This window comes from Crinia signifera, chromosome 2 (genome assembly GCF_055691185.1).
Source record: "Crinia signifera chromosome 2, ASM5569118v1, whole genome shotgun sequence".
NCBI lineage: Eukaryota > Metazoa > Chordata > Amphibia > Anura > Myobatrachidae > Crinia > Crinia signifera.
This window is the reverse complement of record NC_139218.1, coordinates 251219906-251233316: the sequence shown is the minus strand read 5'-3', so window position 1 is coordinate 251233316 and position 13411 is coordinate 251219906. Positions and strand designations below refer to the sequence as shown.

General features: G+C 41.0%; 1 protein-coding gene across 4 annotated transcripts in view; it reads left to right on the top strand.

Annotated features, from left to right (window-relative positions):
• The window catches only part of NFKBIZ (NFKB inhibitor zeta), a 28180-nt gene extending 23446 nt beyond the window's left edge, over nt 1–4734 (top strand). For all 4 annotated transcript variants that reach the window (XM_083174240.1, XM_083174239.1, XM_083174238.1 and 1 more), the window contains 7 exons: nt 85–190; nt 615–761; nt 2153–2216; nt 2373–2542; nt 2698–2808; nt 2984–3151; nt 4370–4734. In XM_083174240.1, the coding sequence (XP_083030366.1) occupies nt 85–190; nt 615–761; nt 2153–2216; nt 2373–2542; nt 2698–2808; nt 2984–3151; nt 4370–4423 (820 nt within the window). In that variant the 3' untranslated portion in view covers nt 4424–4734. The remainder of the gene's footprint in view (nt 1–84; nt 191–614; nt 762–2152; nt 2217–2372; nt 2543–2697; nt 2809–2983; nt 3152–4369) is intronic.
• The last annotated feature ends 8677 nt before the right edge of the window (nt 4735–13411 follow it).

Here is a 13411-nt window from a genome sequence, read left to right as displayed (position 1 = left end):
AGACTTTGCAGTGGCAGATTTGCAGATGTACAAATGTGCCTATGTGTTGAACTAGTGTATAACAATGCATGACTGCTTCTTCAGGTGCCTTCACATTGCTGTTGCACAAGGAAGAAGAGCTCTGTCCTACGTTATAGCACGAAAGATGGCTGCCCTTAATATGCTGGATATAAAAGAACATAACAACCAGGTAAACAAAGAAACCTGCCCTTGATCCTACATATTTACAGTAATAAGTTTGGTAAATGAAGGTGCCCGTTTCTGTCCTAGCATTCAGTTTAATGATGTAGGTGATATATGCAGAGCAATATATGGACGAGTCTGCATGGTAATTTTGACAAGTCTGCAAGGTTAATCAAAGTGTAATCATGTAGACACTGTTACGCAGGTGTTCTTTATCATTGAGATAATAAAAGGCAAAGTCCATAACTCAAGGCTTGGCAGCTAACAATATCTGCATTTGTACTGTACTATCCCACCCTTCTTATCACTTTGTTTTTCTTTCTTGGAATGAAGTAAAATATGTATTTTTTTCTTTTTTTCCCCCCTGTTCTTGTTTCCTTGTGCATGGAGAAAATACCAATGTGTAATACTTTCCTTTTCAATCTTCTTAGAGTGCCTTACAAGTAGCAGTGGCTGCCAATCAGCACTTAATTGTTCAAGACTTGATCAGTCTTGGGGCACAAGTCAGCACTACAGACTATTGGGGAAGGACACCACTTCATGTCTGCGCTGGAAAGGGTTACCAGGAAGTGCTTCAGGTGAGCCGCACTTATTGTAGCTACATGTTCTAGATTGCATCATTGTTAGTGACTTGCCGGTTTAGACAATGACTAAATGCTCATTTTCATTATAGAGGAAAAAAAAATTCTATATACTAGTTGCAATACTCTAACTGGTACACTGCCGGAAACTGACTTTCTTTTGCTCTCTGTTAAAAATACTGCTTTAGACAAACCTAGTAATTGTGAGGGCAGTGAAATTGAAAGCCCTGACAAGCCTGACCATTTGTCTCCCACAGGAATAATATAAAACACTAAAATGAGGATGTTGCTATGGGCAACCAATTAGATTCTATCATCTAGAACAGTGGTTCCCAACGCTGGTCCTCAAGTACCCCCAACAGTGCACGTTTTCCAGGTCACCCGGCAGGTGCACTCATTATTCAGGCACATATGAAAAGATCCACAGGTGGAGCTAATTATGTCACCTGTGATTCTGTGTGGAGACCTGGAAAACGTGCACTGTTGGGGGTACTTGAGGACCAGGGTTGGGAACCACTGTTCTAGAAGGTGCTAAATAAGAAGTAGATTCTGATTGGTTGCCCATAATATCATTCATATTCAACAGAACTCCCATCTTAGTAAATTTACCCCATTGTTTTCTATGGTAGAAAGAAACCTCCCATAAAACCCACTGGCCCTAGCAATAAAGAAAATTAATAAAATACAGATGATCAACCCAGTACAACACAGAAAACTTACCTGAGCTCCCCCTCTCTCAGCCACGGATGGCAGCCCTATGGGTTAGTGCCCTCCTGCCCACCACTCTCCTAAAATGGCCCTTCAGCCAGCCCTGGATAAAGGCCAGATTGAGACAGGTAGGGGGCATAGAGCTGGCTGTAATGGGTAGTGCAGGTCATTTTAAGTCTCCAAATTCTCATCAAAGAGCACCACAAGCTTTATGGTAGGGGGTATGGGAAACTGGAAAAGTGGGGTGCGTTTGGTTTCAAGGGGGGGAGCTGAGGGGGAAGAGGGAAGCAGTGTTGGAGGTGAGAAGGGCACAGAGCTGGTCCCAGGGGAGGGAGAATCTATAGTTACTGGCCACACACTTTGTTTAGCTAGATACAGTGGATAATGAACACTCCAGAGGTAGGGAGGGAGGAGTTTGCAAAGCTGGACAAGGAATTCTAATGTTCCTGATACTACCAGCGGTGTCCCTATGGTGGCCACACTGTGCCACTGAGCAGCACATTTGCCAGCCCTTCCACTACCTATTTTGGCACCTATGTGAGTGTTCTACGCTATGCACTAGTCCTGTGTAGATAACTGTTTTTTAGAATCAATGTTGGGATATACATAGTAACATAGGTTGAACTTGATGGACTTAATTACTATCATCTGTATTTAATTTCTGCATTTACTTCTTTCAGGCAATTCAAAAAGGGATCGCTGCTAGCAATCAATACACTGATGTAGATGCAACAAATTATGATGGTAGGTCTATGAACTATTACTTACACGATTTATAGGTTACCTATTACTATTTGCTATGACCCCCCCCCTACCACCAGAAACTTTAGATTGAGTTACCAATGCTATTATTGTTTATGACTTAATGGTGAGAATATCTGTATTGTTTCTGTTCCATAGGTTTGACTCCACTGCATTGTGCTGTGATTGCCCACAATGCCATTGTCCAGCAGCTACAGCTGAGTCGGGATCACTGCACGCCTGCAACAGATAACCTGCTGGTGAAGAATAAGTCTATGGTTGACACTGTTAAGACCTTGCTCCAGATGGGTGCTTCTGTCGATGCAAGAGTAAGTACACAGTGTTGCACGTTAAAAGCCCCCCCCCCCATGTTGTTGTTGTATAAAAAAAAATTACATTATCGAGAAAAGTGCATTGTACACGTTTAATATGGAGGTTTTTTAACTAGATTATGTGTAACTCATTGCTGATCTTTCATTTATAGGATCGTAAAAGTGGACGCAATGCTCTACACTTGGCCTGTGAAGAAGCAAATCTAGAGCTGATGAGTCTCTTCTTAGAGTTGCCAAACAGTTTGCAATTCATCAATGCCAAGGTATGCATGAACTACGCTTTGCTTTTAGTTGCTAAATTTCATAATCTTTTTGGCACCAGCAAAGTATGTATTCGGTTTTTCTTTGTGATGCTGAACTTTGAGGCAATTGTTGACAAACCGTAGCATAATTTTATCTTGTCTTGATTAAATTGAAGAAACATTGTATCTTTTTCAGGCCTACAATGGAAACACAGCATTACATGTTGCATCAAGTCTTCAGTACAGAAGAGCACATGTGGGTGCAGTGAGACTTCTGATGAGGAAGGGGGCTGACCCAAGTGTCAGGAACCTAGAGAATGAGCAACCTGTGCACCTTGTACCTGATGGACTCATTGGAGAAGAGGTAATATTCCCCAATCATAAAGTCAGTGATTCCAAAACTGTTCCTTAGCACCCTGGCGTGCCACAAGGCTATTCTAGGGGTGCCTTGGGTTGGTGGTCCAGGACCAAATTAAATTACTTCTGGTCAAAGTGATCGGCAAAGCCAATGGTAGTCACTGCTAGTCATAAAACATGTGGATCAGAAGCACAACTGTACACCACCACATAACTGACACGAAGGATGACATGTAGGCGAAATGTACTTGACTGAATATTTAAAAAAACTTTTACCCTAGGGGTGCCATGAAAACATTTATTTATGCTTTTATATCATGGAAATGGAACACGAACAAGATGCCCAATGTTTATATTAATAACTTGTTATCAATATTTAGAAAACTATTCAGTAAGTTTAAAGGTGGTGATAAAAAAGATGTATGCGTGTACTATTTGGTTGTTTCTGAAACTAAAGCCGTACACACGGTACGGCGGGTGCAGGGAGCCTGAGCAACGTGCTTAATTAAGCATGATCACTCAGCTCACATCGCTGTACACCCGCGATACACACTGCAATGTGTGCTGAGTGATCTGTGCAGAGAGGGAGGGGCTTTGCCTATTGTTTATAGGTAAAGCCCCGCAATCTAGCAGGAAAGACAATGCAAGCACTGTCTTTGCATGTGAGCGACCACCCGGGTCTATACACACACTGATCGTTCAGTGTTTCATTTCTAAGCGATCTAGTCAGATTTCTTAGAAATGGGGTAGAAAATCGCCCCTTGTTAAGAAATATTTTGTGTTTTATTTTTAGCTCTGAATGAAAGTTGGTCAGACTTTAACCTCATATTTCTTCTGAAGGCTTTAATGAAGATACATATATTATTGCATTTGTAAGTTTTTAGCATTGTTTAAATGGCACCCTATTGGCTGTTTTAGTATCTTCCTTTTATTCCAATCTATAATCTGCTAACATGTCTGTCTGTGACATGTTCAGTGAGTGCTTTATAACAGCACACTCAAATGCCATTTTGGAGTTGCATTTAGATTGTGCTCAAATTTTTCTCTTTATGAATTATTGGCCAGTTAGTTATTGGAGTAAAATAGCGCTAAGATGTAAACAAGTCAGAGTAGTGGGCCTATTGCAGTACACTAGCTAGTGTACTGTATTTTATAAAACGCAGATAAGACTGTAAAAGCATCAATGTAAATTGTTTGAGTTTAACTTTTTTTTTTTTTTTCCCAGATAAGACGAGTTCTGAAAGGAAAATCAATTCAACAACGCTTACCATCTTATTAGACTCCCTTGTAATCCACTTCTACACTCATGCCAGTTAGGCAATTTTTATTATGTAAATACATTTGTCTTATTGAAGGACAAATGAAAGTTGGTTTCTGTGAAACTATTGATATTGTTCACTATTATATAGTGACCTTAATACAACTCACAACAAACTTGATTCCCTGATCTTTCATTTTCTATTCCTTTGTTACTATAGTGGATTGGGAGCACTTCTTCTTCTTTCTTACATGTTCTGCAAATAACCATAAACAAATAAAACCATAATGGGGAGCTGCCAAAAGTTCCATTGATCAGTTATCCTTTAAAAAAAATAAGATATATATATATATATATATATATATATATATATATATATATATATATATATATATATATATATATATATGAATTAGGATTGTTTGAATACATTGCTTTCTTATGTAATTCTAACTATATTTTTCATAATTTAATATTTTTTTGTGTAAAATACTGACCGTGAAGGAGTCTACTTAAGCAGTAATTTATTACATTTTGTAATTAATGTGTAAATCAAATGTTTTTTTTTTTTTTAGTCTTCATTAAAATGAAGTCTGTATATTTTTTTTTTTTTAAACCATTTTCTGATTTGATAGGACCTCTATGTATTGAGATGGACAAACAAACAATAGTTATAAAATTGTAAGACTCCAAGGTCCCACTTTTTGTATTATCACGTTATTATGTATTGATAATTATTGAATATTTATTTAATATAAGTATGTTTATAGAGTAATTGCATAAGTTCTTCATAGTATGTCTTGTGGACAAAATATTGAAATATCTATCGTATATCGTGTATATTGTATTAAAAAAAATAATAAAGTTGTACATTTGAAATTATATTTATTGTCTTCAGTTAATAGTGATGATTATGAATGTCGTAAGTTACTGTCAATGCTAGTCCTAATTCATTGCATCTGATTTAGTTTCCTAAGAGACCACTGGCTGCCAAAAACATGTTGGTGTAGTGAAAGCATTACTGGACACAGCATGAGTTTGGTACAAACTAAATTCCTATCTGTATGGAATGTCTTCTAGGCTTTCCTTCTGGGTAATCCAGTTCCCTCCCACACTTCAAAAACATACGGGTAGGGTATTTGTCTACACACAAAGCAAAATATCCCTGGGTATACATGTTACCAAGAAGCCCAACCACAAGAATTAAAGCATTTTGCTTGTGTGAAATATATTTTAGATGCGTTTTTTTTTTTTTTTTTATGTTTTTTTTTTTTTTCGATGCTGGAAAAAGTAGTCATGGTTTTTGTCAAGTGTTTTGGTGTCACTGTTGACATCTGAGCATGTGGACCCCCTTTAATGTACCATTTTCCCCTGCATGTATTGGTACTTTGGGACCCTTTGCTGGTCCCAAGCATAGTCCACATGGATGGTACAGTGTGAAAAACTCATGTCGACCATTGTCACGTTGCTTCAAGAAAACATTAGGTTCCTGAATGTTCTGCAATTTAAATTTTATTATAAAGCTGGGCACACATTGGACAATATATATTGTCAACAATATGGACGGTGTCGCGAATATATCGACCAATATGGTAAATGATGCGCGCAGCCGAAGGTCGTTAACGACACCCCTTCCCCCTATTGTCTGTACATGCAGCTCAATTTGGCCATATCATCAGCGACTGCATGTACTAAGTGAGGGCAGGTGACGTCACTGTGTGTACGGTCAATATAGTTTTCCCGTGGCAATGCCGAGATAGTTAACTATATCGCTAAATGTGTACCCAGCATAAGACACAAATCTGATAAAATAAGCAGATCATTTCCATAATATGTGATAATAACTTCGCCATGGTAAAGTTACTGGGTTTGATGGAGGGTAAGAATAATGGATTAATAGAAAGTTTCCTCTTTCTGTGCATGGGCCAGTTATTAAGTTTCCAAGGTACCTTGTGAAGATGTAGAACTGGAGCAAACTCAAAACCAATAGGTTGCTAGCTGTTGGAAACACCTCTTGAATCAGTAAAACGCCTTTTTTCCTCGATGTAATAGCCTGTGCCGCAATAGTAGTCCTACTCCCCATTTGCTGTGTGCCTATGACACGGTGCCCAGTATTTGTTTGTAATTCTGAAGCTGGGTAAGAATCCTGGCAATGATTGCCTTTCTTTGTCCATTACCATGGGCAGAGGTCCAATGTAGAGAGATTACTTGTAATTCGTATTGCGCTGGTATTTGGAGTTTTGGTGTTGCATATACTGCAGGGATGCAGCAGGTAGTAGCTCTGCCAGTGGGGGAACTTGTGGGTTAAGGCCCATCTTCTCCACCCCAACCTAAGTTCACAATAATACATTGCTGGTTTGGGTAGCAGCGGGCCCCTTATTTGTCACCTGCTGCACCAATGGTAGTTCTGCCACTGAGCTCTGCACTTTACATTGCGGCTGGGGGTTATTTTACAATAGTCAATTTTTTCAAGGGGTGCCTTAAGCAAGGCTCTTGTTGACTGTTTGGTGTTGGTGGTAATAAGAAACATTTCTGTGCCTATTGACATTTTTTATATGAATCTTAGTAATAGTATTCAGGACTTCTCAATAGAAAATTAATGTATTTAATCATCACATATTAGTGGATTAAACAGGGAACATTGGTGTCGGTCTGTAAAAATAACCATTTTAGGAGCTTTTTTTTAAGTTACTGCTAGGTCTAACCAAGTCACAGCTTGGTGTAAAAAAGAACCCAGGTTGAGGGACCTTGGCTACCAGGGACAGACCTAAGTAATGGTGCAGTGTAAACAGTTTGACCAGATTTATTGATCCAGGTTGTGGCTAAAAACTGCTGGTTGGCTGTGTATGCAGAGGTTCACCTCAAGGGAGTGTCTGTGAGTGACATGCAGGCACTCCCCCTATATGGAGTTGGGTGAATCACAGATTTTACTTTTATAGTTATTTTCCAATAATTATAGGATTAAGTTCTATCTTAAGGTGACATTTATAGTTTGCCTTGAGTAGATCCTTGGTTTCCCAATGGTTATCAGGTATTCTGGTATGTGGCTTGGTTATCAGGTTCATCTGATTAAAATGTGTTCCTCGTAATTCCTGATATCCAGGTTCAAAGGTCAAAAACTACTTCAATTTCTGAATTCAACATCCTCATTCTATTAATCCAAAATGTCCCTCCAATGCACAGTTTGTTGTACCTTTCCCCCAACCTTTGCAATTTTCCAAATTTTTTCTATTCCTATTAGGGATATAAAGTTCAAGTTCCCTCCATTCTCTTGTGGCATGATATTAAATAGTTCTTGAGAATGCTTTACATTTCCTTATTACATTCATATAATATGAATTTGTCCTGTACCACCAACCCAGTGCAGCCCTGCAAGTGCAGGGGTGCCACGGCACACAGTTTGGGAACCACTGTCCTATGGTGTTCCCAAGAACTATACTTCAGTCTGCATGTTGTGCGGACACTGCATCTACAATGTACTATCTAGATATGGAAGAATTTCAATTTATGTGCAATTTCACATTATATTTCTCTGTAGTAATTAATTATGTATAAGATGTCTTTTTTGTAATCAAGCCACATGTAAGGCATTGGTTAAAGCCACATTTACAGGTGAAACTAAAAAAATTTGAATATTATGCAACACTTCATTTATATCAGTTATTCAACCTAAAAGGTGACACTAATATATTATATAGACTCATTACATGCAAAGTAAGATATTTCAACCCTTTATTTGTTATAATTGTGATGATTATGGCTTACAGCTGATAACTCCAAATCCAAAAATCTCAGAAAATTTGAATATTACATGAAATCAATAAAAAAAGAGAATTTAAATACAGAACTGTTGGCCCTCTGAAAAGTATAATCATGCATATGTACTCAATACTTGGTTTGGGCCCCTTTTGCATGAATTACTGCCTCAGTGCTCGGTGGCATGGATGCTTTTAGCCTGTGGCACTGCTAAGGTGTTATATAAGACTAGGATGCTTCAATAGTGGCCTTCAGCTCTTCGGCTTTATTCGGTTTCATGTCTCTCATCTTTCTGTTGGTAATGCTCCATAGATTCTCTACGGTTTAGCAAAGCCGCCAATAGGGGGGTGCTGTGGGTACAGCTGTCCCGGGCCCTGGCCTCTGGATGGGCCCAGGCAGCTCAATTTGCCCACCGCAAATACCCCCGACTGCCTCCGCTGTGCTGAACAAAGCAGGTCCCTAAAGCGCAGGCTTATTCAACCGAACACCAATCAGAGTGGCTGCCGGCACGCAAGCTCTGATTGGCTCACCAGCCGGTGCTGCATTTTAAATGGTCACAGGCATCCTGATTTTGAAGAAGCCTGCGCTCCGGGACCTCTGGGCTGCAGCTCAGCGGAAGAGGAGATGGGGAGCAGGAGCCGGGTTACAGTAAGTCAAGTGAGGAGTCCAGACTGGAAATGTGTCCCGGGCGCGAAAATTCCGGATGGCGGGCCTGCGGTTTAGGTCAGGCAAGTTTGCTGGCCTATCCATCACAGTAATCCCATGGTCATTGACCCAGGTTTTGATACTTTTGGCAGTGTGGGCAGGTGCCAAGTCCTGCTGGATAATGAAGTCAGCATCTTCAAATAACTTGTCTGTTGAAGGAAGCATGAAGTGTTCTAAGATGTCTTTGTAAATGGCTGCATTGTCTCTGTGCTTAAAGCACAGTGGACCAACACCAGCAGATGGCATGGCACCCCAAATCAACACAGACTGTGGAAACTTCGGTAATTGTGTATTATCAGGGCGCCCGGCTACGCTACGTTGTCAGCCTCCAGCCCGGTTACCGCGTCGATCCCCGCTGACTCCCTGCGATCCATGATGACTCCCCGGCAGTCGCATTCAGTCCCCCTGCTCCGGCACTCGCAGCGGATGCTGTACATAATTCAGCGTAGTACCCCTAGCGGCGCATCACATGGTTTCCCTGCTCCCCCAGCGGCACTGCGCTAATTGCGTACAGCGTCTGTGGCGAGTGCCTGAGCAGGGGGACTGAATGTGACTGCTGGGATCGATGCAGTGCCCGGACCGGAGGACGGTAAATATAGACCAGCCATTTTACCCCCACTATCCATGTCATACCCCCAGTATCCACGTCGGCGTGGAGTTGATTTTATGGTACTTGTGAGTTATCCGGGCTGCCGATTTTGTCCTTAACTTAAGGACACCCGACCGACGCGATGCCCGCGATTTAGCCGAAATCGGGGGCATCGCGTCGGTCGTGGCCGTTATAAGGAGCCGCGACGCGATGCCCGCGATTTCCCATAGACAGTAATGTTAAAAGACACGATTTCCGACACGATTTCCGACACGATTTCCCATAGACAGTAATGTTAAAAGACGCGATGGACCCGATTTCCCATAGACAACAATGTTAAAATAAAATGACAATGGAAAATTGGCCAATATGGGCATTTCACATTGTATATGTTTTAAAAAAAAATGTTTCATGGCCCCCCACCACCGTTAACGCCACCCCGCTATTGACGCCAACCCGAAGCGTGGCGAGCGCAGCGAGCCCGCGAGGGGCGGCGGTACGCGTCCTCCGACCTTTTCATACCCCTACTATCCACTAGGGCGTGGAGTGAGAATAGAATAGTGTGGCGAGCGCAGCGAGCCACCGAGCCCGAAGCGTGGCGAGCGCACGTGGATACCTTCACAGGTATCCGCATGCCCTTGCGGGCTTCACAGGTGTCCGCGTCCCCTCGCGGGGCTCGCTGCGCTCGCCACGCTTCGGGCTCGGTGGCTCGCTGCGCTCGCCACACTATTCTATTCTCACTCCACGCCCTAGTGGATAGTAGGGGTATGAAAAGGTCGGAGGACGCGTACCGCCGCCCCTCGCGGGCTTGCTGCGCTCGCCACGCTTCGGGTTGGCGTCAATAGCGGGGTGGCGTTAACGGTGGTGGGGGGCCATGAAACATTTTTTTTTAAAACATATGCAATGTGAAATGCCCATATTGGCCAATTTTCCATTGTCATGTTATTTTAACATTGTTGTCTATGGGAAATCGGGTCCATCGCGTCTTTTAACATTACTGTCTATGGGAAATCGTGTCGGAAATCGTGTCCATCGTGTCTTTTAACATTACTGTCTATGGGAAATCGCGGGCATCGCGTCGCGGCTCCTTATAACGGCCACGACCGACGCGATGCCCACGATTTCGGGCGCGATGAAAAAATCGGCAGCCCGGATAACTCACAAGTACCGATTTTATAAAGTGTGGCGAGCGCAGCAAGCCACCAAGCCTGAAGCGTGGCGAGGTAACGCGTATCCACGTCCCCTTGCGGGGCTCACTGAGCTTGCCACGCTTTAGGCTCAGTGGCTCGCTGCGCACGCCACATTTTATAAAATCAACTCCACGCCAACGTGGATACTGGGGGTATGATGTAGATAGTGGGGATATTAAACATTGTGTATTTTCAGGGCTCCAGAGCCACTTATGTACTTTACCTAGCCAGCATAGTACTGGTATTCTCAATGCTCCACTACGTAATGGGTGCCCTGATGATACACAAGTACCGAACCTTCACACTGGACTTTAAACATCTTGGATTGTGTGCTTCTCCATTCTTCAGCCAGACTCCAGGACCTTGGTTTCCAAATGAGATGCAAAATTTACTCTCATCACGGCACAACAGACCAGTTATTTTTTCTTTAGCCCTGGTAAGACACATCTGATGTTGTTTGTTGTTCAGGATCGGCTTGACAAGAAGAATCCTACATTTGAAGCCCATGTACAGGATCCGTCCGTATGTGGTGGCTCTTGGTGCACTAACTCCAGCCTCAGTCCAGTCCTTGTGAAGTTCCCTAAATTTTTGAATGGCTTTTTCCTGACAATCTTCTCCAGGCTGCGGTCATTCCTGCTGCTTGTGCACCTTTTTCTTCCACACTTTTCCCTTTCACTCCTTATGTGAGGCTTTCCCTCCTTGTAGAGGGTGTTAATGATGGTTTTCTGCACAACTGTCAGGTCAGCAGTCTTCCCCATGATTGCGAATTCTTCTGAAATAGACTGAGAGTCCATTTAAAGGCTCAGCGACCCTTTGCAGGTGTTTTGGATTAATTAGAGTGTGACACATTGAGCCTTCAATATAGAATCTTTTCAAATTATTCTAATTTTCTGAGATTTGGGATTTTCATAAACTGTAAGCCATAATCAGCAAAATTATAACAAATAAAGGCTTGAAATATCTAATTTTGCATGCAATGAGTCTATATATTATTTTCGACTTTTGAATTGAATTACTGACATAAATTAACTTTTGTACAATATTCTAATTTTTCAAGTTTTTACCTGTATAACATCCTATTTTCTGTGTAAATGAGCTGCCTGTATAAGGTTTACTGTAAGTATCTATAATTTCCCCCCAAAACTCAGGGTTTAGGTAATTACCCAAGGTGGTTTTAATTCCAGTGCCTAGTTCCTCTTATTTTCAATGATTTATTTTCAGAATGTTTTTTCCAGTAGGTTGTATATTGTAATACATTTTAGAGTGCTGAAACTGTGTTTGCTGTCTATCTTTACTGCTATCGCTCTTTTTTTATAGGTCAGCAGATAATTTCTGTCTAGGGATGAAATTTAATTCTCTTCAAAGGCCTCTAATAATACTATATTTTTAAAATTTTCCTGAAATCTTCTTTATTGCTGCAATTCCTATATAGCCGTCTAAACTATCCGGAGGGAGTGTTTTATTATAGTTTTTATTATGGATATTTTAAACCCTTTGCAGTTCAACTTTCTGGTTTAAATGTTTAAATTATTATTTTTTAATTATTATTTAAAAATGGTCTACATTGAATGTTAAATGATGTTAATGTTTTTATTTTATATTGGCTCACCATTAAATCTGCTATTAGCACTAGGGCTGTTGAGCCTGACTAGATGTTGGACCTGAGAGGGTTAAAGTGAATACAATTATTTACATTCACTTCCTTATTATATGCACATGTAGTTACCTTATTATCGGGAATGGTGAGTAAAAATGTCAAGGAAGATAATGGAGCCTGCACTTCCATAGAGGACCAGGTTTCCAGCAAGCCTTCCCCCTGTCCCCCAAATAAGCCACTCTTTCAGGAGGCATATATAGAGGTCCATGTACGAGTGGCGACTTTGCTGCAAACCTGGTCCTCTATGGAAGATAAAGATATATAGATGATTTCTTGTTTGTTTGTTTCTATTAACTTCCTTTGCATTTCTTGGGAGTTTGGGAAGAAAATATTGAGGGGCTTCTTGGTTTTTGCTGCCTTTTTTATACCCCAGAATCAATCCCTTAGATCCTAGAAAAGTAGAATGGTGAGGTTGGTGAAGGGGTATATAAACAGGACACTGAGAAAGTTGAAATAATATTGTGTACTAATCTTTGAAAAAATTTCACTCCTCGGATGTCTCCTCTCTAGGGTATGTAATGATGGAATTTCCAGATATGAAACCAATTTGTAGTATTGTCTTTATGCAATAAATGGGTATTGGTGTTTATTGGCTGACAAGCGTACCTAACTTACACATACATGTAGCTAGGGACACTTATAAAGGTTTCTTTAGGAGTGCATACCCATACTCACAATGGTAGAGGTGTGTATAATCCTCAAAATGTATCTTTGCACATGATTCATCACTTGTGAAAGTTATATCTATTCAAGCAAAATATATAGCACAAAAACTGCATGTTAAAAAACGTAAAAAAGCTTTTGGAGCTCCGTTTGGAGTATAGCAGCGGTGACCTAGGTTTCAGGCTTGAATCTTATAGTGTAATACCAGTAATCACTATATAGATGGTAAATATTAGATCCTACCTTCCACCAGGGTGAATCCACACACCAAATTCTGCAGCTGGACACTGCCTCCTGCTAATGCGTTTCGAGATGATCTCTTTATGAAGGCATGGAGACTGTTATCCATTGATCTCCTTATAAAGGGTAATTCTTATTAAAGATGGCTGCACTTTCTGTTCCTGTTTGTTCTGTGTCACTGTTTGGGATGAAAACTTCACTTATTATGT